Raw genomic sequence first — 27347 nt, 5'->3', positions numbered from 1 at the left:
GAGACCCCGCCTCCCAGGGCACTTCACCCGGGATCCCCGCCTCCCACGGGGCGGGCCGGGCGGCGGAACCAATGAGCGCGCGGCGGCGTTTCCGGCGGGACGCTTAGGAGGAGACTCGAGTCCGCGGCCGACGGACACCCTGCGCGGGCCTGCGTCCCGCCATGAAGTTTCGGGCCAAGATCGTGGACACGGCCTGTCTGAACCACTTCACACGTGAGCGGGGTCGGGCCTGCAGCGGGGCGTAGAGAAGAGCGCGGGCCGGAAGGAGGCAGTGCGCGCGCCGGGGGGCGAATGGGGAGGGGGCGCGGGCCGCGGGACGACCGGGTGGGGGTGGTGCGGGGCTGTAACGGAGGCCGTGGACCCGTGGGAGGGGCGGCGGCGCGGGGGTGGGGGGATAGGGGTGCGCGAACTGGGATGGTGGGCGGGAGGCCGCGGGAGGGGGTACGGGAGAGGGGGAGCGGGGATGGGGGCGGGGACCACGGAAGGGGTGGTGGCGCGGAGGTGGGGGGACAGAGGTAGGGTGACGCGGGTGGAGGGCGTGGGCCCGCGAGGGAGCGGTGGAGGTACGGAGACAGGGATGTGGGCCACGGGAGGATGGGGGGACAGAGGTGGGGGGAAAGGGATGGGGGTCGAGGGGCGCGGGGATGGGGGGCGTGGGGATGGGAGCCCGCGGGAAGGGGGGGGACGAGGATGTGGGCTCGCGGGAGGATTAAGGGATGGGGATTAGGGGGCTTGGGGCCAAAGGGGCAGGACACCCCTCTCCCCCTCCCCCTTCCCCCGCATGGGCCATGGGAGTGGATGGGGCTTCTCTCGGGGAAGGATTGGGGGAAGGATTGGGTGAACGGACCTGGGTGGGGACAGGCAGGCATGAGAGCAGGTGCCAAGGATTGTTTATGGAACTTGATTTCCATCCTGGAGTTTTTTATCTTAAACCTGCTGCTGTCCCGGATGGACAGTGTATCCAGCACAGACATCCCTTCTGGTCGGGCTGCACTGGCCCTTGGCCCTGCGCTGCAGGCCTGGGGGGCCCCATTGCAGGCTGAGCGAGTGAATGCCTTACTGGGCTCCAGTTAACCTCCCCGCAGCCTTCCTTCTTCATTCCATCACTCCTGGTATGAGGGTTATTGGGGGCCAGTGTGACCGACCGTGTTAAAGCCCCTTTCAGTGGGTTATTTTTCCACCAGCAGTTTCACCATGTTCAGGGGGTTGTCTAAGCTCAGTTGTCCTGGTAATTCCTTGCTTTAACCCCCTGCTGCAGGCGTCAGCAACATGATCGCCAAGCTCGCCAAAACCTGTACCCTCCGCATCAGCCCAGATAAGCTGAACTTCATCCTCTCCGACAAAGTGGCCAATGGAGGCGTGAGCATGTGGTGTGAGCTGGAACAGGTGAGCAGAAGGTTCTGGAAGCCTGTGGACCGCACCCAAAGGCCACTGCAAAGGGACAGAGGACCCCTCTTTTCCTGCCCTTAGGAGAACTTCTTCAGTGAATTTCAGATGGAAGGTGTCTCTGCTGAAAACAACGAGATTTATTTAGAGCTGACGTCGGAAAATTTATCTCGAGCTTTGAGAACTGCCCAGAATGCCAGAGCCTTGAAGATCAAGCTGACTAATAAACACTTCCCCTGCCTCACGGTCTCCATAGAGCTGGTGAGTAGGAGGGAGTGCTCCAGGACTTCCCAGCAGGGCTAGAAGTGGCTACAAGTCCAGGCTTTCTAATAGCACGTGGAAAACTAGTTGGTTTTATTTTTTTAAAGTTTATTATTTTTATTTCATGTTTATTTTTGAGAGAGAAAGACAGAGCGTGAGTGGGGGAGGGGCAGAGAGAGAGGGAGACACAGAATCCGAAGCAGGCTCCAGGCTCTGAGCTGTCAGCACAGAGCCCCTATACAGGGCTCGAACTCATGAACTGTGAGATCATGACCTGAGCCGAAGTCAGACATCCAACCGACTGAGCCACCCAGGCGCCCCTATTTATTTATTTTGAGAGAGACTGAGCGAGGGTCAGAGAGTGGTGGGGCAGGGGGGAGAGTGAAGGAACCCCAAGAATTTCATGACCTGAGCTGAAACCAGGAGTCAGATGCTTAACCGGCTGAGCCACCCAGGTACCCCTAGTTGGTTTTATTAAAAGCAAAGATGTGCCCACAAATACTTGTTTTCTATTGGAGTCAGATTCCCTCGTGTATAAATAGTGCTGCAATCACACAGTACTCAGCTGGGATGCTGCCTCTTCCCGTGTGGGAACACTTCTGCCTCTGCTCCAGTCTGCGTGTCCCTGCATCTCTGTTCCTCTTAGAGGTGTGGTCCCTTCATCTAGAAATCATGGTTTTTATACATTTTCCCCTTTGAAGGGTTTTCCCTACCTCATCTGTAACCCCTTTAGGTGATCTCTTGGTCTCCCAGAATTGCTGTGTGTTCAGTGCTGCTCCCAGAAGAATCTGACACCTGCTGTCCTCAGGACGTGCCCCCCTTCCCCCAGACTCACAGCTCACAGGACGACGTTCTCACGTCTTAATGTGTTGTTCAAAGCCATGTGTGCATGGCCCCACCTATGCCATCTTGGAGCCACATCGCCTACTCCCACTGTCTAAGTAGTTCCCCAGAGTGTCCCATTCTAGTCCAGCTCCCAGGCTTTGGGGACCCTGGGGCTCCTGCTTGGAATGTCCCCTTCTCACTCTCTGAAACCCCCTCTCCCGTTAGTGCCAGTCCAGCGCCGCTCCTCCCATCGGCAGCCTCCCCTCCCCCCCCGCCCCGTGCTGTGTGTGTTGTGCCCACTCTGGTGCGAGCACTGTGCACAGTTTGAAGTTCTTCCTGATAACGGATTCCTCACCTGTTCACTATGTTAGAGCCGATCAGAGTATTCGCTGCCTTAGGACAAGCTTGTGTGATTCCTCACTTGTTTAAGGGGAAACAGGATAGCGACATGTGATGCTTTCTGTCTAAAAGCGCTGGCTAGGGGTGCTGGGGTGGCTCAGTAGGTTAGGCGTCCAAGTCTTGATTTTGGCTCAGGTCCTGATCTCATGGTTCATGAGTTGAAGCCCCACCTCGGGCTCTGCACTGACAGCGTGGGGCCTGCTTGGGATTCTCTCTCCCTCTGTCTCTGCCCCTTGCCCGCTCACACTCTCTCGCCTTCTCTCTCAAAATAAATGAATAAATATTGTAAATAATTAAAAATAAATAAATAAAAGGGCAGGATACGTCAATCTGTTGTTTCACGGAAGCCCCTGGACATGGATAAACATGGTTCTGTCCAGCAGTGTAGACGATGCTGCATGCTGAGCTCACAAAGAACAGTCTCGGTTCCTTCAGCAGACGGGTTGGCTTCTGCCTCACGGCTTCACATGTAGTGAGGGACAGGGTTCCCCTCGTCCCCATCTTCCCACCATGTTGTGGCACGATCTGAAATGTTGCCTCTCAGAGAGGCCTTTCTTGCCCTCCGTCTGGGAACCTCCCCAAACATTCATCTGGTCACTGCTTCATTTTCCTCCAGGCTGTGACCAGTGTGTCACATGCAGCTCAGACAAGGTCGTGTTTGTTTTCTTGCTTCCTGACCCATCTGTGTCCCTGGAACATGGGGACCGTGACTTACTCCTCACACTCCTGACTTCAACAGGGCTCAGCAGGACAGGCACCATGCCGGAAGTGCTTGTTTTATGGACTCGGATGAAAGAGTCGAGAACATTCCACGTAGATGCGGGGTTGGCTTCTACTTATTCTTCAGTTACTCTGGTTTTTCTACATTGACGTTATGAAAACATGTTCTCTCTTGGCAGTTATCAGTGTCGAACAGTAGCCGCGTTGTGACACATGACATCCCCGTTAGGGTCATTCCTAGAAAATTGTGGAAGGATCTGCAAGAGCCTACAGTCCCAGACGCCGACGTGAGTGATGCCCGTCCTCTGCTTGCAAACTAAATGGTGTGGTTTGAAGTCCCTGATTTTAGTTACGGTCTCGCCATACATTTCATTTGAAGATTGTATGTACCTGGGAGGAAACGAGAGTCATTTTTAAAGGATTCTCCAGGGAAAAATTGGAATGTTTGCCTTCCGTTGTTTATATAAAACACCTTTAGACCGTGCTGCTCATGGTAGAAACGCCACACGCTTCACACGCAGGACAGAGAATGTCCTGCTCAGTCGTAGCGCTTCCATAAGACTAACCTAGAGTAGTCCTTGGGGGCAAGGTCACTTCTGTCCGTTTCCCAGAACTCGAGTTTTCCTCGTCCCATAAGGACTAGTGTCCAGGGTTCGTGTAAAAGCGAGGAGGAGGGGCTGTTCCGGGCGTGCTGCCAGGAGTCCCAGAGCCCCTGACAGTGAGCGTGGTGCCAGAGGGTCCCCTACATTTTGCTTACAATCAGAGCAAGAAGGAATTGTGAAAATATACCGCGTAGGCTATTTACTGGACTCTGGGAGGCCATCCACACTGACCGGGAGGAAGACCGCGCTGTCTCCAGCAACGTCAGGGGCCGGGTCTGAGGGTCTGAGCGCTGGGGCCCGACCCACCCGCAGCGTCTGTGAGGTGGCAGGTGGCCCTGCGGGCTGTGCTGAGTCCCGTCCCCTGGGCGTGCGCAGGTGCACTTCAGCGGGAGGGCTGCCCCCCTGGAACCGGGAGGACACCATGGGGACGTGGGCGCCTGGGCGCGTACCAGTGCACGTCAGCGGGAGGGCCACCCCGTTGGAACCAGGTGGACGCCATGGGGACAAGGGCGCCAAGGTGTCCCGGAGGCAGGCAGGGGTCAGTAAGGTTGTAGGGTTGTTTTCTTTTCCTAGTTTTGTTTTTTTTTTTTAATTTTAATTTTTTAATGTTTGTTTATTTTTGAGACAGAGAGAGACCGAGCACAAACGGGGGAGGGTCAGAGAGAGAGGGAGACACAGAATCCGAAGCAGGCTCCAGGCTCCGAGCTGTCGGCACAGAGCCCAACACGGGGCTTGAACCCACGAATCCCGAGATCATGACCTGAGCTGAAGTCAGACACTCAACCGACTGAGCCCACCAGGCGCCCCTTTTTTCCTAGTTTTAAAGGAGCTCTGTTCCCACAACTTGGAAACAGGATTTCAGAGCTTCTAAGCAACTGCACATTTCCGACATAGGTGGTGAGCACCGTCCGTCCTTGGCTGCGTTAATGGTTTTTCTCCTCCATTCTGCAGGTTAGCATCTATTTGCCAGTTTTGAAGACCATGAAGAGCATCGTGGAAAAAATGAAAAACATCAGCAATCACCTTGTAAGTGGTCACTTGTTTAGTGAAGAGCTTTCCCAGCATCTTGGAGGTGTCAGGCTCAGGCTGAGTGTCCTGGGAGGAAGCCTCGCCTGGCAGAGGTGTGGGTGCATCCTCGCTCACCTGATGGCGTCCCAGGGCGCAGGTCCCCCTGCCGAGGTGGGCTCGAGGACCCGGCCTGTGGTGGAGAGCCTGCAGTCTCAGATGCCCTGAGAAGCTGTTCTAGTGCTTTTCAGCCCCCTTCGCAGGGGGAGCCTTTGTGTTTGCCCTGACCCCTCGTAGTCGTGTTTATAGTGCGTCAGGGATGCTTTCAGCAGATTCTTGTGCCCCGGACAGAGCGTCACGTTTTGTTTGCTGATGTGTGTTTCTTTAACAAATCATTGGTATCAGCACAGCTGAGCGTCCCGTCCACGTACCACGTGTCTCGGCGAGCACAGGTCCGAGCTGTCCCAGAACGCCGGTGTCCTGTGACGGCTTTCACGTCGAGCCAGTCGTCAGGCTGGGGGCCTCCTCTGCGGCGAGTCCGGGCACCTGCAGAGAGGCTCAGGGAGGCCCACAGGGAAAAGCAGGGCAATTAATCCAAGGATCTGGTTGTTTGTTCTTTCGGTCCCATGGAAATGAGTCAGCAAAGTCGCTGAGACAGACCGAGTCATCGGAGGTGTTTTTCTCTTCTCTGGAATGTTTAAAAACAGAAAGTTTGTGGCGTGGCCACTGCAGTCTGGAATACTCGGTGGAAAGTCAGGGTGGCCAAGTGCATAGTGAGCATGACTAGATGACCAGAATTCTGCATCTGAAAGTCGTGGCAAGAGAATGAGGGAAGAGAGGGCGTTAGCACTCTCGCATCCCCATCCCGGAGGCACTAGGAGGCCCTTGCTGAGACTCACAGCCTTGTCCCCACCTCCTTCAGTGGGGGATGCGGCCGTGGGGCGGTGCGCGTGGGACCCATGTAGGAGCAGGGAAGGCATGTGCGGGGCCAGGAGTCCCCGCCGTCTGCAGGTGCCACCTCAGACTCCAGCCCCTGAGGGCTTGTCGGCCCACCTGAGCTTCCAGTTCAGGACGGGAGGTGTGTGTGTGCTGGGGTCTGACACGGTCCTGCTGTGCGTCACCTGTTAGCTTACAAGCCACTCAGAGCTATGTACATCAGCTTAGTGGTGACAGCAGGTGGAACCTGCTGTGACCTGGTGGCAAAGGGGAGTCCTTGGGGCCACACAGACCTGGGGCCCCTCCTGGCCACACTACCCAACCTATGGGCCCTGTCCTGGGTGTCACCCAAAGTGGGCAGGATTGCGCACCTTCATGGGGGCTTTGCGACTTTCCACAGATGGAGAGGTAGGTACCTTATGTTCAGTGCTCAGTACATTGAGTCAGCGCTGCAGAGTGGTAGGTAATTACCATTGAGAAGATCACTGGGAGAAGCAAGATCCCATCCAGACCCTTAAGAGACAGAGGATGTTGGTGAAGGCAGCGTTCTGGTGAGTTCCAGAGTAGACATAAGCGGCCGGGGGTCAGAGACCCGTCGTTTGTCAGTTCCCTCCCTGGGTAGTGACAGAACGGTGGCCGTGCACCAGACACTGGCTGTGCTCAGGGGATGTAGAGCTAATCGTGTGATGACTCAGATTTCTGGATTAGGAAGAAAGTGGAAGAGAGCGTTAAAGGCTGAAGTGAATCCAGAACCACCGCAAGCTGCTTTCCTGAATTAAGTCTATATAAAACCACTGTTTTCCAAAAGCAGTGAGAGTTTACAGATTGTTGTGTGTTGTTTTAATCCCATATTATTTCCAGATTCTATGGGAGTGTGCTTAGAAATACAACAGTGTATTTCTGGGTTCACCAATAAAGTTGACAAGAAACACTTAACGTTTGAGGGCACGATTCCGATACTATGCAATAGTGAAGTTGGAGGACTGTTTTGTACTTAATGTTAAAAGCCTCAGGGGTGCCTGGCTGGCTCTGTCATGGAGCATGTGACTCTCGATCTCATGGTCATGAGTTACAGCCCCACGTTGGGTGTAGAGATTACTTAAAACTATAACCTTAAAAACAAAAAATGCCAGGGTACCTGGGTGGCTCAGTCGGTTAAGCATCTGACTTCAGCTCAGGTTATGATCTCGTGGCTCGTGAATTCAAGCCCCCCATCGGGCTCTGTGCTGACACACAGAGCCTGGAGCCTGCTTCCGATTCTGTGTCTCCCTCTCTCTGCCCCTCCCCTGCTCACACTCTGTCTCTCTCTCTCAAAAATAAATAAACATTAAAAAACATATTTTAAGTAATAATAATAAAAAAACCCCTCAGAGATACTAGCTCAGTCAAGTTCAGAAAGGTTTTGGTTTTGTTTCTAGAATGAGAAATGCTTGGAGTTCACCGGTGTCGAGGAACACGAACGAGGGGTACTGAGCTGCTCACTCAGTGTAGGTAGATGTAGCTGCCTCCAGCATGCAGGCAGGGCACCTCCACCATCCTGGGTCCCCCAGTGCCCCTTTGTCTTTCCACTGCCTCACACGCCGTCCTGTATTGGTGGGTGAACAAGATGTTGACCTGCAAACTGCCACACGGGCTCTCCAAGACCTGCTGGGCGTTAGAAATGGGCAGATGCGGACTTGGGAAGAGAAATCAGATCAGATCAGTGAAACTGGAAGCTGTTCAGTGGCACAGATCTTACTATGAATGTCATTGGTAGATCCTGTCTCGTTAAAAAACCCCAGGGTTGGTGTAGAGGATGGAGCTTGGAAGGAATGTTGTCTGACCCTCAGAAGCCTCACAGGTGGGAGAGAGGCCCCCGGGATGGGAGGGTGGGAGGTGGGTCCTGGGGTGGTGTGCTGCCCCTCACAGGCAGGGGAGAGGCCGGATGGGAAGGTAGGAGGCAGGGGGGTGGGGGTGGGGTGGCCGGCACCCTGTGTGCTGGGAGTGCGGAGGGGCACCAGCGACTGGACGCTGCAACGTCTCCAGACCTTTCTGAACTTGTAAATCTCCCCTGCCAACCTCCGCGCCTGGTTTTTAAATAGAGGGTCACATTCCCACGAATTCTCAAGGTTTTGTGGTTATGCTGCATTTGTAGCTATGACCCAGGGTGCAGCCAGCTGAAAACAGGGCAGTTGGCCAGCTTCTAATTTTCTCGGTCCCCTCCCGTGTGTAGTAGTTGTCAGAGCAGAGCGTGGTTCTACGGTCTCTGCCCGTAGGCGGTGGGGATGCAGGTTGCACTGCACGGGGACGGTGAAGGGCTCACAGTCCTGTAGAGCGGCCGTCTATCCGGTCACTTGGGAAGGACTAGTGGGGGCAGCACCGGTTAGTCTCCGGGTGCACGGGGTCCGGTGCGGCCCCTCCAGTGTCTCCTTGTGAGCGGGGAGCTCTAATGAGGGGGGAGAGGCCTGGGGAGGGACTGGGGGCTTTTCCATCCCCTCAGAAGCCACCATGGGCTGTTTGGGGCCAGTTTCCCTCAAGGCGCGGGCAGCGTCCCCGGAGGTGGCCCCTCTTCTGGCTCTCCTTTTGGACGACGTGGACTTCCTCGTGTTTTACCTGTGGCTCTCTTCAGGGCGTGTGGTCTCTCTGTTGCTCCATAATTACTGTTTTTCGTCTGTCCGTCCATCTCATTTCCTCTTACTGCACTCTCTGGGCCCACCTGCTGTGCCCTCCTGGTCTCCTTCCCTCTGCGATCCTCGATCCTCTCATCTCATCCACTCCCACTCTGTGCCTGCATGAGGTCTGGTCACCTCCCAGCTCCCCCGACTCTTGACTCAGGCTCTTTTTTCTCATCTGTCCCCTTGATGAACCAGACCTAATCCCTTACGCTTCGCGTCCACTCTGTAGCACCTGCTGGGCTCCAGATGCCCTCTGGCCAGGGGTTTCTCTCTCTCTCTCCCCCTCATCCCCCTGCCACAAGATCTCCATTTGGAGCCTGACCACAGACCTTTCAGAAGTTCTCTTAGAGCGTGGGTTTTCATTGTAGTCGTGGGAGCGGACCAGACGCTTTCTCGCTCCAGAACTCCGGGTTCTCAGTCCTGTTGTGGCCACAGCTTGTCACAGCACGCTGCCGCCCCCCTGCGTGCCGTAGCAGCCCTCCCCGCATCACCTCTCCCTCTTTCTCCTTCTCTCCTTTAAGCCCCACACCCCTGTTTCACTCACCTTGAACATTTGCTCCCGGGGTTTCTTCTCAGCACAGGCTCTTCCTGTGGCCTCCCCTGCCCCTTGCCCCATGTGCCCTGCCAGCCCCCCTCCCCCAACATGGCTTCCGGGCCTCCACTCAGGGGCCCCCTCTGGGCATTTCTGAGCTCCCTGTGTCACTGGTGCTGGGTGGGTCTTGGTGCCATTGTGGGGTGGCCTTGTCACCTGGTTTCGTGGAAGCTGATGTCTTCTTTCCCCCTTTACCCCTTTTGTTTTGCTTTGCTTTTTTAAGACTGTAAAATACTCAATTTGCAGATCATTGAAGCAAACCTAAATGGAGAATTGAACTTGAAAATAGAAACGGAGCTAGTGTGCGTTACAACCCACTTTAAGGATCTCGGGAACCCTCCGTCAGGTGAGTTTTCTGGCGGGTTGTGTTTTGCCTTTAATACGTTGTTTCAGGTGAACAGTTGCTGAGATCTCTGCCTGGAAAACGGGTGGAATTCAGCTGCCCGAGTTTCACGCTCGGGGAGAGAATAGACAGTTGAGGCCAGAGCAGGGAAGGTCGGCCTCCCGGGCCTGAGGGCGGTGCCTGCCCCGTGGTCCCCAGGAGCCCTGGCAGCTCTTCAGTGCCCGTCTGCCCGCTTCTCACCTGGGGCGGCATCACAAGGTGGAGAAAATCTCCTCCCTCCTGTGTACGTCCCAAGTGTTTATGAAATCAGATTAACAGATAGACGCCTTCCTCACCTGACAGATTTTTCCTCCCTACACAGCGACAGAGACCGTGGGACCAGTTCAGTAGCAGGGGACAATGGGGTCACTGACCAGGTGATCTGTGCTGGCAGGGCTCGAGGCCTGGATGACACACTCGGCGGGTGGTGCCGCGGGTGCGAGGCAGGGTCCTGGGGACATCTGCCGGTCGCGTGAAACCGGCTCAGCTCTGCGCAGCCTCCCTCCCGAACACAGGACGGGCCACCACTTTTACAGTCCGGATCTATCACCACAAGTTGGCTTGTCTCTATCACCACAAGTTGGCTTGTTGATGACCCGTCGTGGCGTAGCGTAGCGAGGGGTTTTCACTTGGTGGCGAAGGGCATACGTTCCTGCCAAGGGAAATCTGCGTGATGCAGGCTTTGCTAATTGTTGTGCGGGGGGACTGAGCTTGGTGACACTCGCTTTCTTTAGTTTGATAAATTGCACAGAGGGTCTGGTCTTTGGTGTTTGCCGGAGTTGCAAGGACCTTTTCTCTCGTTTCATTCCACTTTAGAACAGGCAGTCTCGTATTAGCGCCTGACAGTCCCCCTCCTCCGTGTATGTCAGGGGACTGACACGTGCGTTTTCTTCCACTGCAGTGGGGACAGCAGGTCAGATTTGATGTCACTGTAAGTGAAGATTCTCTGGAAATCTGCCACGTAGTTTAAAGAGAAGGACTTGATAAATGCTCGCTTAGCATCTGGCAGCGTCTCCAGGCTCCAAGAGCCGGCAGTCACGTGGATCATCAATCTAAACAGGCAGCTTGCCGCCTCCGGGCTCCCCCGACCCCCGAGCTGTGCGTGTCGTTTCAGCCTCTGAAGACGCGTCTCAGGATAGAAACCCGGAGCAGATGGCCGAGGTGCGCATCGATATCCGGAGGCTCCTGCAGTTCCTTGCCGGACAGCAAGTGAACCCGACAAAGGCCGTGTGCAGTGAGTGCATGTTCGGGTTGCCTGCGGGGGGGGGGGGGCAGGGGGGCGGGTCTCGCATCTGCGCACTCTCCTAAGTGCAGAACAGCTCGGTCACGTGGGCCTGTTTCCCAGGGCAGTTTTCCCAGATTCAGCAGCACCTGGAGATTCTGATCTGGGGCCCTGCAGCCACGCTGGCTTGGCTGCCTCGCCCGGCCACCACGAGTGGGTCTGCGCCTAAGGAGAAGCTTCCAGAGGACGGCTGTTGATCGTCCAGGCTGCTCTGTTAATCTGGCCCGACAGCCATAGCCCCTGACCCCACTGGACTTAGACTTAAGGTCCCCTCGTATGCCTTTATTTCCCCTCTGTGTCTAAACCTGAGCGGTTCCTCCTCGACTCCCATTTCTCCCGTTTCTCCCTGACTGCTGACTTTTCCTGCTGGCCCCGTGACCGTGGTGGGTCCTGTCTTTCTCAGCCATACACCTGCCTCTCGGCTCTCACCATTCATTGGCCACACGTGAGGGAGGGCTTACTCGCCCTGAACTTTTCAAGGCTCTTTCTGTCTCCTTGTCACTCTGACCACAGCAAGTGGAAGGGAGCTACACCTTTTGTGGAAGAACCGTCAGGCTGCATGCGCAGCACCAGTGGGCGGAGCCGGGGACGGCCGCCAGATCGCCCGCACCCAGGACAAGGAATAGAAGATGCTAGGTGGTTGTGCCAAGGAATGCCAGCCCTCCAAGAGAGACAGGAAGCGAAGCAGATCACGGGTGGGCAGTTAGCGCGTCAGGAAGGCACTGGAAGGGGTGATGGGGTGTGAAGGGGTGTGTGGAGGACAGAGAGACGGGGCGAGGGAGGGAGCTGGCACAGCTGGGCCTTAGGGCGGGTGCTGGTGTCCGCCTGCACCGAATGCTGAGAACCCTTGGCCTGGCCTGGCGCACGTTCATGACGCTGAGAGTGGTGGCTGTGTCTCAGCGCAGGGTCCTCACAGACTCCAGACAGCTATCCCACCTGCTGCCAGGCTCCTGACCGCTGCCGGGTGACGCGACCGCAGTCCTGGCTAGCGGTCCAGGTGGTACCCAGGTTACGCAGCCCGACCCCATGCAGCGCGGTGGCATTGGCCCTGCGCACGCCCTTGCCCTCGCCCTCGCCCTCATGGCCCGTCCAGGACAGAGAGCTTGTCTGTTCTAGGCGAGGCAGCCGTTTGAGCTGCCTGTGCCTTGGGGAAGGTGACTTGAAGTCCCCAGAAGTGGCAGATTGTGACAAAGCAAAATTGGATTGCTCCTACCCTTTCCTTAGTCCTTCAGCCCTGCGTCTGTGCCTGTAGTTTCCACCTCTGTGGTGGCGTCCCCCAGGTCCACTTCTCCACTGTCCCACCTCCAGGGCATGCTGGCTGCCCTTTGCCCTCAGTCTCCAGCCGCCGCGGCTCCTGGAGGGTGTTCTGCTGGCGCCATGCCCCTTCCTGGCCTCCATCCCCTGGGACTGCTCCCTCCTCGGCTTGGCACTTGCGGCCGGCCCACCCTGACAGACTTCGTCCAGCCCCAGCCCTGCTTGCCTCTGAGGTCTGCCCTTGGCTCCCCGGCGCAGTCCTGCCCCCGCCCCCTCAGTGGCTGTGGGCCTGGCCACTGCCCTCACTCCCGCGCTCACTGCTGTGGAATCGAGCAGAGTGATGAGCTCCACCCTCTGGGCTTGTGCACCTGCCATCGCGCAGCGCGGCGCCTGACCCGGGCCCCTCCTGTGCTCCGGCCTGCGCTGCAGCCTGTCCCCCGTGGTCTGCGGGCCACCGTGCTCGGCCTTCTCACCTCACTTAGCTTGCTCGTGGGTGGCAGACGTGTTTTCCTAGAAGGACACTGATTTGGCAAATGAGGGCCTCTCACCAGAGTCCTGGGCCTCGTCTCCCTGGCTGTGGGCGGTCACGTCGCGGGGAGCGGAGCCGCAGGGAGGCCGGGCTCCAGGAGAGGGGCCCCCGCGTGCGAGCGCTGGTTGCGGTCCTTGTGGTGACAGGTCTTCTTCTCTCCCCAGACATCGTGAGCAACAAGATCGTCCATTTTGATTTGCTCCACGAGGACGTCTCCCTGCAGTACTTCATCCCGGCCTTCTCGTAGGCTGCGTCTGGCCCCTCTCTTCCCTTGGTTCTGTGCTGGTGGGAACTGGAGCTTGCGGAGCACAGTTGGATAAACACACTACTTCGTGTTGCTTCTTGTTCTCATGTCTGTTTTGTTAAGACACGGCAAAGAAAAGGAAGAGTTTCTTTATGCAGGCTTCAGGTAGCCGAGGCTTCTAGGAGCTGCCCGACGACCCTGGCTCTGCTCCCCGGAGCCGGATGATGGGCGAGGGCGGCCCTCCCGCTGCCTTGGTTGCGCAGAGCGTCACGGGGTCTGTGGGGGGCTGTCTGGCTGTAGTGTGTGGAGCCTTAGCTGCCGGTCCTCCCAGGTTCCCGGGGCCATTGTCTGTCCTGGGTCACGATCCTCTCCATTCTGTCTCCCCCTGACGTTCGGATCTCGTGTCCCCCGTGGTCTGCGGGCTGCTGTGCTCGGCCTTCTGATGTTCTGGAAAGCACAGCCGCGTGTGTAGGGGAGGGACAGAGACCTCCAGTAGCCTGTGTTCAGGGCCGAGACTACGTCTCATCCCCTGGGGCCCGCCCCATCACGTCCCACCGTGGCGGCCTCTCCTCTGCCCCGTGGATGGGGACGTCGTGAACAGTGTCTTAACTCACACGACAAAGCCGAGAAGTAAGGCGGTTGCTCCGAGGAAGAAGAACAAGTGGGAAATCCGCAACGTGTAAAGTTTCCTTCATGGCCTCTTCTGAGTACTCTGTGCCAGCTGGGTATTTGAGTGCCTCTTCCGCTGCTCGTCAGGTGAGTTCAGATGGGGCGGAACGTTTGTTCATGTCGCCCTAAGTGAGCACATCTCTCTTCGGCTTGTAGCAAAGTTAATTCTAGCTGCAGCGTCAAACTTAGAAATCGTGGGGCGCCTGGGTGGCGCAGTCGGTTAAGCGTCCGACTTCAGCCAGGTCACGATCTCGTGGTCTGGGAGTTCGAGCCCCGCGTCAGGCTCTGGGCTGATGGCTCAGAGCCTGGAGCCTGTTTCCGATTCTGTGTCTCCCTCTCTCTCTGCCCCTCCCCCGTTCGTGCTCTGTCTCTCTCTGTCCCAAAAATAAATAAACGTTGAAAAAAAAAAAATTTAAAAAAAAAAAAAAAAAAGAAAAGAAATCGTGATGTTCAATGGGGCAGTGCCTGAAAATAGTTTACAAAAGCGGTTTGGCTCTGTTTTGTTTTTTTCTGTTTGTTTTGTTTTGGTTACAGAAAATGTATTAGTCACCAACCTGGAAAATTGTTTACTTCTGATTATTTAAATGATTTTTAACACATAACAAAGATAGAATGCTGTTTGTGAGTGTAAGTTAGCAGTAAAGTAGCACATCCTTCATCTGTCCGACACAGCAGGGCCTGTTCTCTGCTCCAGCGCATAGCCCGCGTTTGGCATTCTGTTGTCCGGCGTCAGGTGACGTGGGCACAGCTGCTCAGACACCTGAGATTTTGCCGAGTGGGTTTTGTGACCTGCCCAGGGCCACACAGCTGGTGGCGGGGATGGGAGTGGCACCCAGGCCCTGGCGTCTGATAGGAAGCCCTCTCCTCCAGGCTCTGCCATGCGGCCAGAATGATGAGTCCCACCTTTCAGAGTCCGTGTTCACCAGTCATTTCCTGAGTCTGGGAGAGTGTCATCGTCTTAAATCTGCTGTAGGATAGCACATTTACGTGCAGTTTTTAAATGTCCTGAAACCACATGTAATTTCTCTCTGGTTTGTACAGTGTTTGTTTAAGTAATGCCGGATTTTGATGGTTTTATGGATGGCCCGAGTCTGTGCGGACTGGCCACACAGCCTTCCCTGGGGGTCAGGACGGTGGGGTCTGTTTCTGATTCTCTGGAGGACTTGCGGCTTGGTGTTCCCCAGGGCCCGGCCTCAGGACCGGCCCCTCAGAGACTTGAATGAGGATGGCCATCCCTCCACCGCCGGGGGAGCTGGTGGAAACCACAGACTTAGGGGAGCCCAGGGTGCCGCTTTATTGGGCAGTATACCAGGGTGAAAATCTGGTAGGTCGGGAATAGCGGTTTAGTCCACTTGGAAACACGCACGTAATTTGAAAGGTTAACTTCTTTCGGGACTGGCACCTGGGAGTGCTGAGGTGTCTCAGTCGTGTCCCGCACGCTGGAGATACCCCCTGCATGGCTGTTCTGTGCTCAGGCCCCCTCCTTCATGCACCCGTCCCCTGTGCTGGCTCAGAGGTGTGCAGGAATACCCGACCTGGCAGCTCATGACTAACGTCCTTGCGGGTCCCTCCGGGCCTGGCACAGGACCCAGTCCAGCGACCTTGGAACATGACCTCCACATTTTCCTGGGTCAGAACCATGGCTGTGCCCAGACGGGGAAGGTGTTGAATGGCATTCAGGTTGTCATGGGTGTGGCCAGATGGGCAGGGCTTCACTTTGAAGAGATACAGTTGTGTCCTTTTGTGTGGATTCCAGTGGGGGGTCCATGAGGAATCCTGAGCCCCTGGGGTGTCCTTGAGCCAGCAGGTAGGAGCCCTCTGTGGGGGACAAGGAGATACCTTAGCCAGCAGACAGTGCCTGCTGGGGTCGGGTTGGAGATTTATTACGTGTGGAGCCTTCAAGGAGCCTTCAAAACAGCCATGTGCCCTTTCACCCACTACTTGTGCTTATAGGAATTGACACACGGATTATAATCAGAGGTGTTCTAATATTCTTGTACTGAAACAACATGAAATATCCTAAATATGAGTTTATGGGGGATTTGTTGAATCATCCGTGGTTCGACAGCATTTCCTACTCTAACAGCAACATTGCAGAAGGAGCGCCCTGGCCGGCATGGTGTTTACGGTGCACAGTTCATCACGGAAAGAAGCCCAGACACTCATGTGTACCATGTGACTCTGGTTCTGAGGACACGAGTGTCTGTAGGGGAGAGAAGGGCTGGAAAACCTACACCAGCACCTACACCTGATCATTGCTGAATGTTTTACTTCGATCTTTGTAAACCAGGGTATTTTCTAGAACTCTTACGATGAGTTTTGTAACAAAAAAAATTAGGTTTTAAAGGACTGAGCAATAATATTTGTTACTTGAATGCAGTCCATAATCACCTGGCAACTAGAGTTTCTGGAACATCGGACTTTAGACTCTGCATTTCCACACGCATCCTTTCCTAAGCAGAAAGCTGAAGTCTCACTAGTCGTGTTGCAGGAAGGTCACAGCACTGTGTCCACATCCACAAGGTGCTGTGCGTGGCAGCGTGATTGCCGCGTCTGTGGTGAGGGGTGCGGACAGTTGCTGGGGTCCAGGCTGGTGGGGCTTCCCAGGTCTGTGATGAGCGGAGACCCCTGGGAGCATGGGGCAGGGGGCCGCCTCCCTGAGCCCCACTGACCGTGCCCTGCATGGGGAGAGCCCCCGTTCCCCTGGAGACCCGGGGAGATTTGGGGAGATGCTGACCCCAGTCCCGGGCAAGGCCTCTAGAGCTGAAGTGCAGCCATCGGGTGAAAACCTCACACGAGACTGGTCCTGGGGGGTCTGCTGCTGGTCAGCGGTTACCGCACACTGTGACCACAGCTCCTGGCGGAGGGTGACCAGCCCAGCAGAACACCATGGGGGGGAAACCCCAAGTCTGGTTTCCTGGGCGGGGTCCTCCCCTGCTGGCAGCGGCCACTGGGGCTGAGCCTCCCCTCCTGCTCTGTCCTCCCCTCTGCTCCTCCTCTTACTGGGGGAACGCTCCTCACCTTCCGTGCAGGGGCTCCGCCAGAGCCCGGGGCCTGCAGTCTTGTCACATCGGAGGGTAACGCTCAGTGTGATTTCGGGGTGCTGGCTGGCTCATCTGTTCCTAGTGACACAGGGGACCTCCCTTCCTGTTGGACACGTCTGGGATGACCTGGAGTGGGTGGGTGGTGGCACCGCTCGGCTGTGCAGGGGCTTCGGGGCCCCACCCGCCTGAGGATTCCCGCCCCGGACTTGCATGGCCACAAACGAGTTTCCCATGCTGATTTGCTCTTTGCTTTTTGATGTCTCAGTTATCTGTACACAGTAGCTGTGTTTGGTGAGGATGGAGGGGGCCGCTACTCCAGATAAAGGGACAGAGGAGTGGGCGGGGCTGACACCAGTGACCATACCCTGCTCACACATAACAACATGTATTTTGGACCCTAATAAATTCCCCCACCCTACGTGTTGCGCATTTTAAATTGCTGCCTTGAACAAGATACATGCTGAAGTGGTTGTGTTAATTTACCGTTCATAACGTATTTTTTAAGAGAAAAATCAAAGTGATCCCTAAATCTTTAGTGCTGAATAGTGACTTCTGTGACTTCTGTGTCCAGTCCATGGAATTGTTCTGCGCGACTCTGCAGACGGAGAGGGAAAGAGGGGTGGAGGGGAGAGGGAGGGAGGGGGAAGGAGAGGGGAGGGAGGGAGAGAAGGAAGGAGTGGGAGAGCAGCGGAGAAGGGAAGAAGGAGGAGGAGAAGGGGGGGGGCGGCAGGAGGGGGCGGGGAGGAGAGAACAATTAGAAAACAGGCTGTCAGGATGTCCGCCCTGCCAAGTGGCCAGGGTACCGAGACATTCGCGATCAACTTGTTGAGGTGTGTGAAGAGTGATCTGTGGATGTTTAGTTTATTTTTGAAGGCCGTGGGGGAATTGGGAAGATTTTAGAGGGACAGGTGCCGTGTGCTCATTCAACAAGTATCCGAGTGTGTAAGACAGTTGCTGTTTTAGTCGCAGGCATAGGGAATGTGTTTTTCCTACCTGGAAACCTGCTCGGAAAGTGTCCCGTGAGCGCCCTCTGCTGGCAACGTGAGGTGCCGGCTCTGTGTCCCCCGTCGCACACTCTATTCAGGGCATTGCCTTGCTGGAGCTGCGGTGGAGCCTCATGCAGGACTCACCCTCTGCCTTGTGCACGTTAGCACCAGGTGGGCCGCCCATCTGGGGGGGCTGGGAGTGAGTGGGTGAGACCCCCCCCCAGCTCCACCCACCCCCCAACTCGCTCGTGATTGGTCAGCTGTCAGGGTGTTAAGGGCCAGGCTCACTGCCCCTCTCAGGACAGGGGACGGGTGTCCTGCGTGCAGAGGTTAGGGCTGCGAGCGGGAGGCCCCCTGGAAGCGGTCTGCATGGGACCTGGCTGGAGGGCATTCATCCGAGCCCTGCCCCTGCTCCTGCCCCTGCTGTCCTTGCCGCAGCCCATTCCTGGGAGCAGCCCAGAGGAAGGTAGGGTCCCCTTTACCAGGATCTTTGCCCTCCCCTCACAGCTGGAACTTAATTACCAAATTCTCCCCACGCACACTTCGGTGGGTGCTGAGTCGAGACGAGAACGTGGTTGGGGTGGGGCGGGTGCCGCGGAGGCCCAAGGTTGGAGCATCTCGAGATGGGCAGTGCGTGCCCGTCCGTGCGGGCCTCCAGGAGTGGAGCCCACGAAGGCGCGGTTTGCTCCATAAGAGGTGGGGTGCCGGGCGTTGCCATTGGTGCCGGCCTGCCACGTGGGTACCTGGCTAAGCTCCGTTCAGAGCGGGGAAACTGAGTCCTATGGTAACAGCAGGGCCCGGATCCAAACTGAGAGCAGGGAAAGGCCACCAGCCATGAGGAACAGCATTCCCGAGGTGTTGGGCGCTCGGTGTGGTATGCAGGGTACCTGGGCCTGCCCGAGCGCTGGCGGTGGGGACCTCACGCAGTGCCACTGTCAAGCCGCCGTGTGTGTCTTAGCTGCCCTGAGCCTTCCCTGGAATGGGCAAGCCTCAGTTAAGTCAACTGTTAGCTCAGAGGTAGCACCAAAACTGAGCACTAAATCCCGAATAGAATTTGTGGCTCCGAACAGTTCTGAGTGGGTGGCTTTTGTTCATCAGAACTTAGGGAACACAAAGGAGGGGTGGAGGCTGCATAGGGTGCTTTGCCTTCCGGAAGGTTCTCCCAGGGGTTTGGTCCTGGTGCAGGGAAGTTGTGCGGAGAAGCCTCCAGGACTGGTGGGGGACGTCCTGGCAGAGCCTCGGTGGCTCTTGCCGAGGGGCTTCCGGGGCTGTTTCTTAGAGAAAGCTGCTAACTGATTCCCTCTGGAGTGTCTGTACTGAGCACAGCTGAGAAGGCCCTGCAGAGAGCGCCACCCTCACCTCCGGGTGTCCTTCCGCCCTCACAAGTGACACGGTGGTGGCCCCTGTTCACCGGCCGCAGGGCTCCGAGCACCCACAAATCCCGTGTCTGACACTGACCTTGAAACGTGGCTGATGTGATGGAGACGCTAAATTTTACGTAGCCCAGGTGGCTGCAGCTGGCCCAGGGGACAGCACAGGGACCTTAGTCCTCTCAGTTCCTTATCACGCCCAGCATCTTGGGTTGGCTCTGACGCCTGGAGCTCCATCCCCGACCCCTGGGAAGAAAACCCCGGCCCGGTCCCCTGCCTGCAGGAGCGGATGTTGGCTCACAGAGGTCCTCATATTTGACAGGAAGGTGCCAGCCCCAGGGCTCTGGAGAGGGACTGTTTGCCAACTCGGTGGGTATTTGCACACAGCTCACTTTAAAGCCCATCACTGGTAAAGCCGGAAGGTACACATTTCCCCGTGAGGAAAGGACGAAGGGGGCCAGAGGTGCTGGGAGGGGGCCGTGTGCAGGGCCTGTGTGCTGATCCCACCAGGGGCTCCAGGCCCTGTTTACTCACCTGCCCTGCTGGGCTGCAGGGCCCCAGCAATGTTCTAGAAATCACAGGATTCAGAGGAATTTGCCTAAGTCGAACGCGCAGCCTCCTCAGTCTTTCTCCAGGGACCCTCTCTCCCTCCCTTCCCCTCCACCCCCCTCCTGCAAGGAGCTTCCGGTGCCCCTGCAGCCTTCTCAGTCTTTCTCCCAGGACCCCCCTCCCCCAGCCTGGGAAGGAACTTCTGGTGCCCCCAGTTGACACCGCTGTCTTCTCCAGTGATGTGCACACCCATAAACAACCCCAGGCCACACAGAAGGGTGGTCTAGTTTTCTAGGTAAAACACAAAATAAGACAACTTTGCAAAATCCTTTATATTAAACTAAAATGTCAACATAAAGAATTAAGGGAACTGACCAATAGTGAAAAAAGAGAGACGCTTATTGTGGGAGGACTCAGGCAGCCCTGGGGGCCGCAGAGGAGTCGGGGGAACGGCTGGGGTGGCCCTAAGGGTCCTGTGTGGACTCCCAGTCAGTCTTTCTCTCCTCCCAAATGTGGTATCCGTGGTTGCAGTGTTTTCCCAGACTTATCTGCTGCCAGATGCCCTCTCCCCCTGCTGCCCGCCCTCCCAGGTGGGCAGGCAGACACACAAGGACCCCCACCTACTCCAGGTGACTGGATGAGAGCAGCTTTGTGAGTTAGGGAAGCAAGCCTTTCTGATGGGGAGCATATTGCCAGTGGGTTTTCTGCTCTCCTGTTTTGGCCGTGTGTCCAGGAACGAGCATAATCTCCCCTACTTCCCTGTCTTCCAGGGGGCTCAGGAGGAAGCTGGCCGGTTGGCTGCTGTGGCCGGGGCCATGACCCGGGGACACCGGGAAGGACCTGGGTCCCGAGGGCCCAGGAGGTCTCTAAAGGCGTTTCTGATGACTCAGAGAGGTGAGCAGCCCTGGTCTTAGGGAATTTGATAAGCTGTATTTTATGTTACTATTTTTAAAGATTTTATTTCTAAGTAATACCTACACCCAGCGTGGGGCTCAAACTCCACCCTGAGATCAAGAGTTGCACACTCCACCGACAGCCAGCCCAGTGCCCCCACAGTCTGTATTTAAAGCATGCATTCGTGAATTTTCTTAGGAATATTCTACTCTTACTTGAGCGTTGGGAAAGTGGGAACTTTTCAGGGAGTTGCTCAGAAATGAGCATTAGCCCGACTTGAACCCAGCCCGTGGCAGGGAGGACCCCCGTGACTTCAGCCTGCGTGCCTGGCCTGTGGCACTGCCGGTGCCGAACCTGCCACTTCTCCGTCTTTGTGCCACAAAAGGGCGTGAGCTCTGAAGGTCACTGCTGGACCGGTCATCGCCTGAAGGACGTGCATCTGCACTGGGGGCCCGGGCTAGCTCAGGTGGGGTGGGGCAGCACCGGGGTCTCGGGGTGTCTCTGCAGTAAAGCCCAAGGAAGCAGGAGGATTCGGGCTGCGGGGGCTGTCTTCACCCCCGCAAAGTGCCCTTCGCTCTTCCTACAAACCCAGAATGCCTGCGGGGGTCCCAGAACCACCTGCTGCCGCGTGGATGGAGTGGAGCTCTTTTCTCACGTCCCTTGTGCGGAGTGCGGGGCAGAGCCCGGGGCAAGCCGGGCGTCACCAGGGCCACACAGACTGTACTCCATCTTCCCTCCGCACGCTCCATATGCACCAGCACAGCTGGGTCATCGACTCTGCTGTCAACCGCCTGCTGGCCATGTGGCTTCCACACCCCTGCCCCCGACACAGGATCAGTGAGGTGGCCCCCTCAGGTGCCCGGCTGCTGAGAGCGGAGTCAGGCAGCCCGCACCTGCATGTGCCCTCGTGTCCCTTCACTCCTCACGCCCAGCCCCTCTCCCGAAAATGCTTCCACTTTCATCACTGTCCACCCCCCAGGGCCCTTTGAAGGTGAAAGGAATCTGTCCTTTGGTGGAGTTTGCACGAGCCCTGTGCCCGCTTAGCGCTGAGTCTGTCTGGGCAGGCACCACCCTTGTATCGAAGAAACCCGTGTGAACAGAGGCCCCACCACCAACCAGGTGGCCGTGGTCCTGGCTGAAAATTTCTCTGTCTTGTGTCACATCAGTGCTGCCCCCAAACTGGCTGATTTTGGCTGTGACTTTGTTCCCCCTGATGTTTTTATCGCCTTGTTTTTCTTCGATTCTAAATCGCTCCAGCCAGCTCCCAAGGCCTTGCTGCAGGCACTCTTGTCATGTGTGTCCCTGTGTCCCTCTGTGGGGTGATCTCTTTGTCCTTAGAAGGACGGGAAACATATTGAGGAGGGGGTGGTTGACCTCGCCCCTTGGGGTCTCCAGAGTCACTGAAAGCAGACAGCGGCTGGTCTGTTTGCAGAGAGGGAAGGGATTGTATTGTGCCCTATGCCCACCACACCACGGAGTTCGACTTAACATGTCTGTGTGCCTGCATGTGCGTGTGTCCATGTGAGTGCGTGTGCAAGCGGGGGGGGTGTGCTGGCATGTTTGTGTGAGTGCGTGCTTGTGTGTGCTTGCTGTGTGCCTGTGTGTATATGTTCGTGTGTCTGTTGTGTGCATGTGGGGTGTGTGTGTGTGTGTGTGTGTGTGTGTGTGTGTGTGAGTGAGACTGTGGCGTGTGTGCGTGACTTCTGATGCCTCCCAGCCCTGAGATCTTGCGCTTAGGACCCACGGTCCACTTCCAGGCAGAACGGTTACGGGCACGGCCCTGGCTCTGCACCTAACCGGACGCACTGGAACCTTCTGGGGATTTTGTGAAGTGTCAGTTTTATTGAGGAGCTGGGGGTGGGGTGGAAATCCTCTTGAAGGACCTTGGCAAGGAGCATTCCCAGAGCTTAGACGGGTAGTTGGGGCAACCGAAAGAACAAACATGAGAAAGCAAGGCAAGGCGTGTAAATAGCTGTTCTGGCAATTTCCCCGCAAGGGCCCAGCCAGATGCAGATTCTTTTGCTCTCCTGCCCGGTGCCTCTGTGTGTGAGGGGGCCCCCGCTCTCCTGCCTGGTGCCTCTGTTCGCATGAGGGTCTCCGCGGCTTTGGGTGTGTCCACGTTTCACTGGCTAGCACCCATCAGCAGAGGTGTCTCCCATACCAACTTCTGTGAGGCTGTGGCTGCGGAGGAGGACGTCCTGGGGGCTGAGTCACCCCAGTGCCCTGTGCCCCCTTTACCCTCAGGAAAAGGAGAGAGGCCAGGCAGATGGGGGTAGTGGTCCAGTCACAGCCAGAGCCAGCGCCGGTCCCCAGCTCCGCCCCGGCCCGGCCGGCCCCGCCCCGCTCTGGAGAGGGAAGAGCTTCATTCCCGCTGCCGGGAACTGTTTGGCTTGCGCCGTCTTGTCCGCACAGCTCGGACGTGTGAGCCATGCCATCTCACCCAGGGGCACTCTCATGAACACACGTCCTCTGGGAAAGGGCCAGAGCAGGGCCCACCCTGGCCAGGGAGAGTCTCGTATTTAAACTTTCCTCTCAACCCCCCTCCCCGTTTTGTAGCGGAGAAGATTTTGACCTCTCCGGGCGGGCGCAATTGCTGTGCTGCCTGCACACCCCTGCACAACCCCCCCCCCCCCCCCGTGAGGCTCCCCTGCAGAGGGCAGACCGCATCAGGTGTGGTCTGCAGGCTCTTGGCAGCGGCCCCCCGCGTGGTGGGCAGGCCTCGCCCCAGGCCCCTGGTGTGGGAGGAGGCCCCCTGGGGCTTCCTGTTTGATCTGCTCCTGCCCTTGGCAGAGACCCCTCCAGTCTTGCGATACCATGAGATATGGTGCTCACGATGCCAAATGGTCCGTTTCCTGTTTTCATTCTCTCGCTCTCCTGGCCCGTGGAAGACAGGTGTGGTTAGGGGCGGAAAGGTGTCCTTGGGATTACGCAGAAGCTGAGCAGGGGCCCTCAACCGAGGACCACCGTCGTCAGAACCCAGCCTCACCCGGGTCCCCGAGGTCCCTGTCTGCGCCATAAAGTGTCCCTGTCTGCCCTCTAGCGGCAGCTTCTCAGGCACTGCATCAAGAGGCAGGTTTCGAGGTTTGGTAAAAGTGGGGTTTTGTCTTTGTAGAAGCCTGGTTTAAATGAAAGGATATACCCTCCCAACTCCACAGACGCGCAGAGAAGTGAGGGACGACCACGAAGTCTGCGTGTGTTTTCGCGGGGAGGCGAGACCCAGCCCCAGGGAGTGGGGTTCATGCCTGTGGTGCAGACACAGGGCCCAGGCAGCCCTTGGGTGACATCCCCGAATGGCACCCCCTGTCTGGTCAGGGCCCCGGTCCCCACACCTCAGTTCAGGGCTATTTGACTCACCACATGTGGATCTTCCTGGATGGCTGGCGGCCCCGTGGACCCAGGCATAGGTGCCCCTGGCCCCGAGGAGCCACAGCATGTAGGGGAGCGACCAGTGCCCCATACTGGTCCTGGACACCTCTGTACCCAGGGACCTGGGCCTCTGAGCTGCGTCCCGGGCTCTGTGGGCATCCCCTCTGGGAACGCGGGAGGGCAACGTGAATCGTTGGCTCTGTTTGCACCACGTTGAGCCAAGTTGCCTGTCTTCCAGGGTCTCCCTGGTCTCACTGCAAAAAGCACCTGCACTGGGGTGCCGGGGGGCTCAGTCAGTTAAGCCTGTGACGCCTGGTTTCAGCTCAGATCATGATCTCACGGTTCGTGAGTTTGAGCCCCACATTGGGCCCTGCACTGACAGTGCGGAGCCTGCTTGGGATGCTCTCTCTCCCCTTCTTTCTCTGCCCCTCCTCTGCTTGTACTCCCCCTCTCACAAAATAACTAAATAAACTAAAAAACAAAAAAAAGTGCCTGCACTCTCCCTCCCTGGTCCTCCGTGGGGATTACAGGGGAAGGACGTGCTGGCACCATGCTTTGTGACTGTCACACGGTGCACAGTCTCATAACCGCCAGTCTGGGCCCTTCCTTTCCACAGTGGTCAGGTCCACAGAGAGGAGTGTGGGCTAGCAAGGGGGAGGTGCGGCGGGAGGGGGGCAGGGGCCTGGCCTGCTCTGCTCTCTGCTCCCCCCGCTGGTGACCACCTGGAGGTGGTGGGGAGGGAGGGAGGGAGGGACCCTGTTTTAATAGTAAAATGAGGTGAAAAATCTGTTTCGACTCACAGTGTGAAAACAGGCCCCAAACTTGGAAAATGGTCAGAAAACCACAGAAGCAACTTTCCATCCACGTGAAGCCAACTGTGTGCTTCATTAATTTATGCAAGAAATCCAGGTGCGGATGGCAGAGCGGGTGCTGGATGGCCATACTTGGTGCCCACCCCCGTTTGTCCCACCCCATCAGGTACGTCCGGACTGCCTGCTGCTGGTCCTCCTGCGGCGCCCAGCCCCCGAGAGCAAGAGCCGAGGAGCACGGGGGTCCTCATCCCCCCTGTCTCCATGGAGCGCCAGTCGGTAAGGGCCTGGGAAGGGGAGCCAAGTTCACCACCCTGAGTTCATCCCTGCCTGTGCCCCGTGGAGGGACCGTCCTAGCTGGGTTTTCCGGGTGAGGAAGTAGAGAATAAGAGGCCGCTGGCTTGCTCCCAGCTTGCCGGCAGGTGACAGGTCTGGGCTTCGGGACACTGGACCCAGAGCCTTCCTTACCCACCTCTCCTGGGATCCCCAAACTCAAGAGGGCATCACCGGGCATTCACCGGGGCATGGGGCTCGCTGAAACCAGATTATGGGGTTTCTGCTTCAGGCAGGTCTGGGTGGGGGGTGCCGTGGCTGGTCCAGGGGCTGCACGCTTGAGAACCACTGAGTCTGTGAGGCTCCCCCGACCTGGAGCAACGTGATGGGGTCGTCCAGGTTACTGGGGGATGTTTCACGGCCACAGCGCAGGACAGTATGTCCATTGTCTTTTAAAATAAAAATTTTAGGGACCCCTGGGTGGCTCAGTAAGCGTCTGACTCTTGATTTCGGCTCAGATCGTGATCTTCTGGTTCGTGAGTTCGAGCCCCAAATCGGGCTGTGCGTGGAGCCTGCTTGGGATTCTCTCTCTCCCTCTGTCTGCCATTCCCCTGCTCTCTCTCTCTTTCTGTCTCTCTCTCAAAATAGGTAAATAAACATTTAAAATAAAAATCTTAAATGGTTGCCTGAAACTTAATTTCTGGTGTTACTGTAGGTGGAAGGGAATGTTTGAGTTCTCGGCTCTGGGCCATGCACTCGGTTACACGTGAGGAACTTCACAGTCTAGCACATGAGCCAGATTTAATGGTGTGTGTTGGTGGCTGGGGCTCGGGCGTCAGTGTTGAAAACAACGCGAAACCCACTCTCCTGATTCTTACCTGACGATGGTGGGGAATGGATTTTGGTCATCTAACTCCTTCCTCCTTTGGTGATTTCTGTTTATGTAATTTTATGACCGTGTATCTTCAGGATGTTTCCGTGTGATTTTTCCAGTTCGGGGACGTTTTCAGTCGTTTAGGAGGTCAGATTTTTCTTCTGCTAACCTGACCACAGTACTTCCGGGAATCGATGGGTTTCAGAGAAACGGAAGTCACTTTATTCTCCGTGGTCGTTCACAGACGTGCTCGTGGACGTTCAGGCAGGGGACTGTGTCATCCCTGGGTTGGCATATTGGTCTGTGCGTAGTTTTGAAGAAGCCTCAGCAACGTGGCTGCGGGTTAATCTTGTTCAGCTTTTATGAGCCTGTGATATGAATCCACTGGACTCTTGACAGTAAATAGGGGCGTTGACTCAGAAATTTAAATTGGATTCGATATCGAATCCGAAAGTTGGGGAAGGTTGAAGCCGGTGTTACTGCCTGGCGGTGCTGGGGACGGGCCAGCCCTGGTGGCCAGGCTCCAGAACCCACGGTTTGGTGTCCTGCCCCCAGCTGTGAGTGTGGCTGATAGGGGCCGGAGGCTGGTGGTGAAGGAGCCAGGACGGAAACCAGCCCAGAGCACAACCTCCTTTCCACCCACATTCCCGGCCCCGCTCTGGGGGCTGCTGAGCATAGTGCCCTCCAGGCTCTGTGCAAGGCCAGGGCTCAGTGGGAATGTTTTCAAAACATCTACACGGCTAGAGAAGATGGCGTCATGCACGCCCTTGAACCCGGCGTCAGCTTCAGTGGTTTTCAACCGTGTGCAGTGCTTGGGTGAAACAACCAAATTCCGGGGCGCCAGCTGGCTCAGTCAGTGGAGCCTGCACCCTTGATAATGGGGTCATGAGTTCGAGCGCCACAATGGGTGTGATGAAGTTTTGGGGTGATGATGGTGGGGGGTAGTCCGGAACTGACCTCCAAGAAAGAATTCTTGAAGACATCTTTGGTGCATAAAGGTGATTTATTAAAGCACGGGGACAGGACCCGTGGGCAGGAGGAGCTGCACTGGAGTTGTGACGGGTAACTCATCACATACCCTCAGCTTGGGAGGGGGCGGGGATAGAGTAAGTCTCTTAGGAATTTTGGAAGCAAGGTTTCCAGGACCTTCAGGGGGTCTCTGTGGCCAGGGAAACGCCATTTATCACCGTTTAGTAAAACCTCAGTCCTGAGACCCCTCGGGTGTATATCGGGGGCCCTAAGCCTGGAGCATGATGCCAGCATGTGTCCTGGGGCAGTTGAGATAAAGGAAGGAGACTTACAGGGTCCTCGAGGTGGGGTGATGTGAAGCTGAGATTCCCTTTTGTCCCCTGCAAAGTGTCATCATGGAGGCGGCTGAGCCCCTCGAGGGAGGTCACTGTGCCGGTTTCAAGGACTGGTCAGCGAGCCGTAGGCAGTAAGGG

General features: G+C 56.8%; 2 protein-coding genes across 5 annotated transcripts in view; both read left to right on the top strand.

Moving 5' to 3' along the window:
* On the top strand, positions 1–14005 carry HUS1 (HUS1 checkpoint clamp component). Of its 4 annotated transcripts, XR_006965225.1 has the most exons (9): positions 1–213; positions 1259–1386; positions 1471–1647; positions 3771–3878; positions 5145–5219; positions 9627–9726; positions 10877–10996; positions 11108–11310; positions 12992–13064. XR_006965225.1 is itself a non-coding variant. In XM_047096628.1 (8 exons), the coding sequence occupies exons 1-8, from the start codon at positions 162–164 to the stop codon at positions 13072–13074; spliced, it is 843 nt and encodes a 280-aa protein (XP_046952584.1). In that variant the 5' UTR covers positions 6–161; the 3' UTR covers positions 13075–14005. The 4 variants fall into 4 exon arrangements, 2 of the variants coding, with proteins under 2 accessions (XP_046952584.1, XP_046952583.1); XM_047096628.1 differs by lacking the exon at positions 11108–11310 and having other exon boundaries at positions 6–213; positions 12992–14005; XM_047096627.1 differs by lacking the exons at positions 1–213; positions 11108–11310 and adding an exon at positions 841–1112 and having other exon boundaries at positions 12992–14005.
* PKD1L1 (polycystin 1 like 1, transient receptor potential channel interacting) overlaps positions 13764–27347 on the top strand; it is a 119335-nt gene continuing 105751 nt past the window's right edge. The window contains exons 1-2 of the mRNA XM_047096626.1: positions 13764–13827; positions 20460–20583. Coding sequence (XP_046952582.1) covers positions 13765–13827; positions 20460–20583 — 187 coding nt within the window. The 5' untranslated portion in view covers position 13764. The remainder of the gene's footprint in view (positions 13828–20459; positions 20584–27347) is intronic.

This window comes from Lynx rufus, unplaced genomic scaffold (genome assembly GCF_022079265.1).
Source record: "Lynx rufus isolate CCGP_SWC_20201006 ecotype Redwood Valley unplaced genomic scaffold, mLynRuf1.p SCAF_4, whole genome shotgun sequence".
In the NCBI taxonomy this organism is placed as follows: domain Eukaryota; kingdom Metazoa; phylum Chordata; class Mammalia; order Carnivora; family Felidae; genus Lynx; species Lynx rufus.
This window is presented reverse-complemented; position numbering and strand designations above follow the sequence as displayed.

Coding starts and splice junctions, on each gene's coding strand:
- HUS1 (XM_047096627.1), top strand. CDS start 1,052: ATGCCTTACTGGGCTCCAGTTAACCTCCCCGCAGCCTTCCTTCTTCAT. Junction 1,648..3,770: donor TCACGGTCTCCATAGAGCTG/GTGAGTAGGAGG, acceptor CTCTCTTGGCAG/TTATCAGTGTCGAACAGTAG. Junction 9,727..10,876: donor TCTCGGGAACCCTCCGTCAG/GTGAGTTTTCTG, acceptor GTGTCGTTTCAG/CCTCTGAAGACGCGTCTCAG.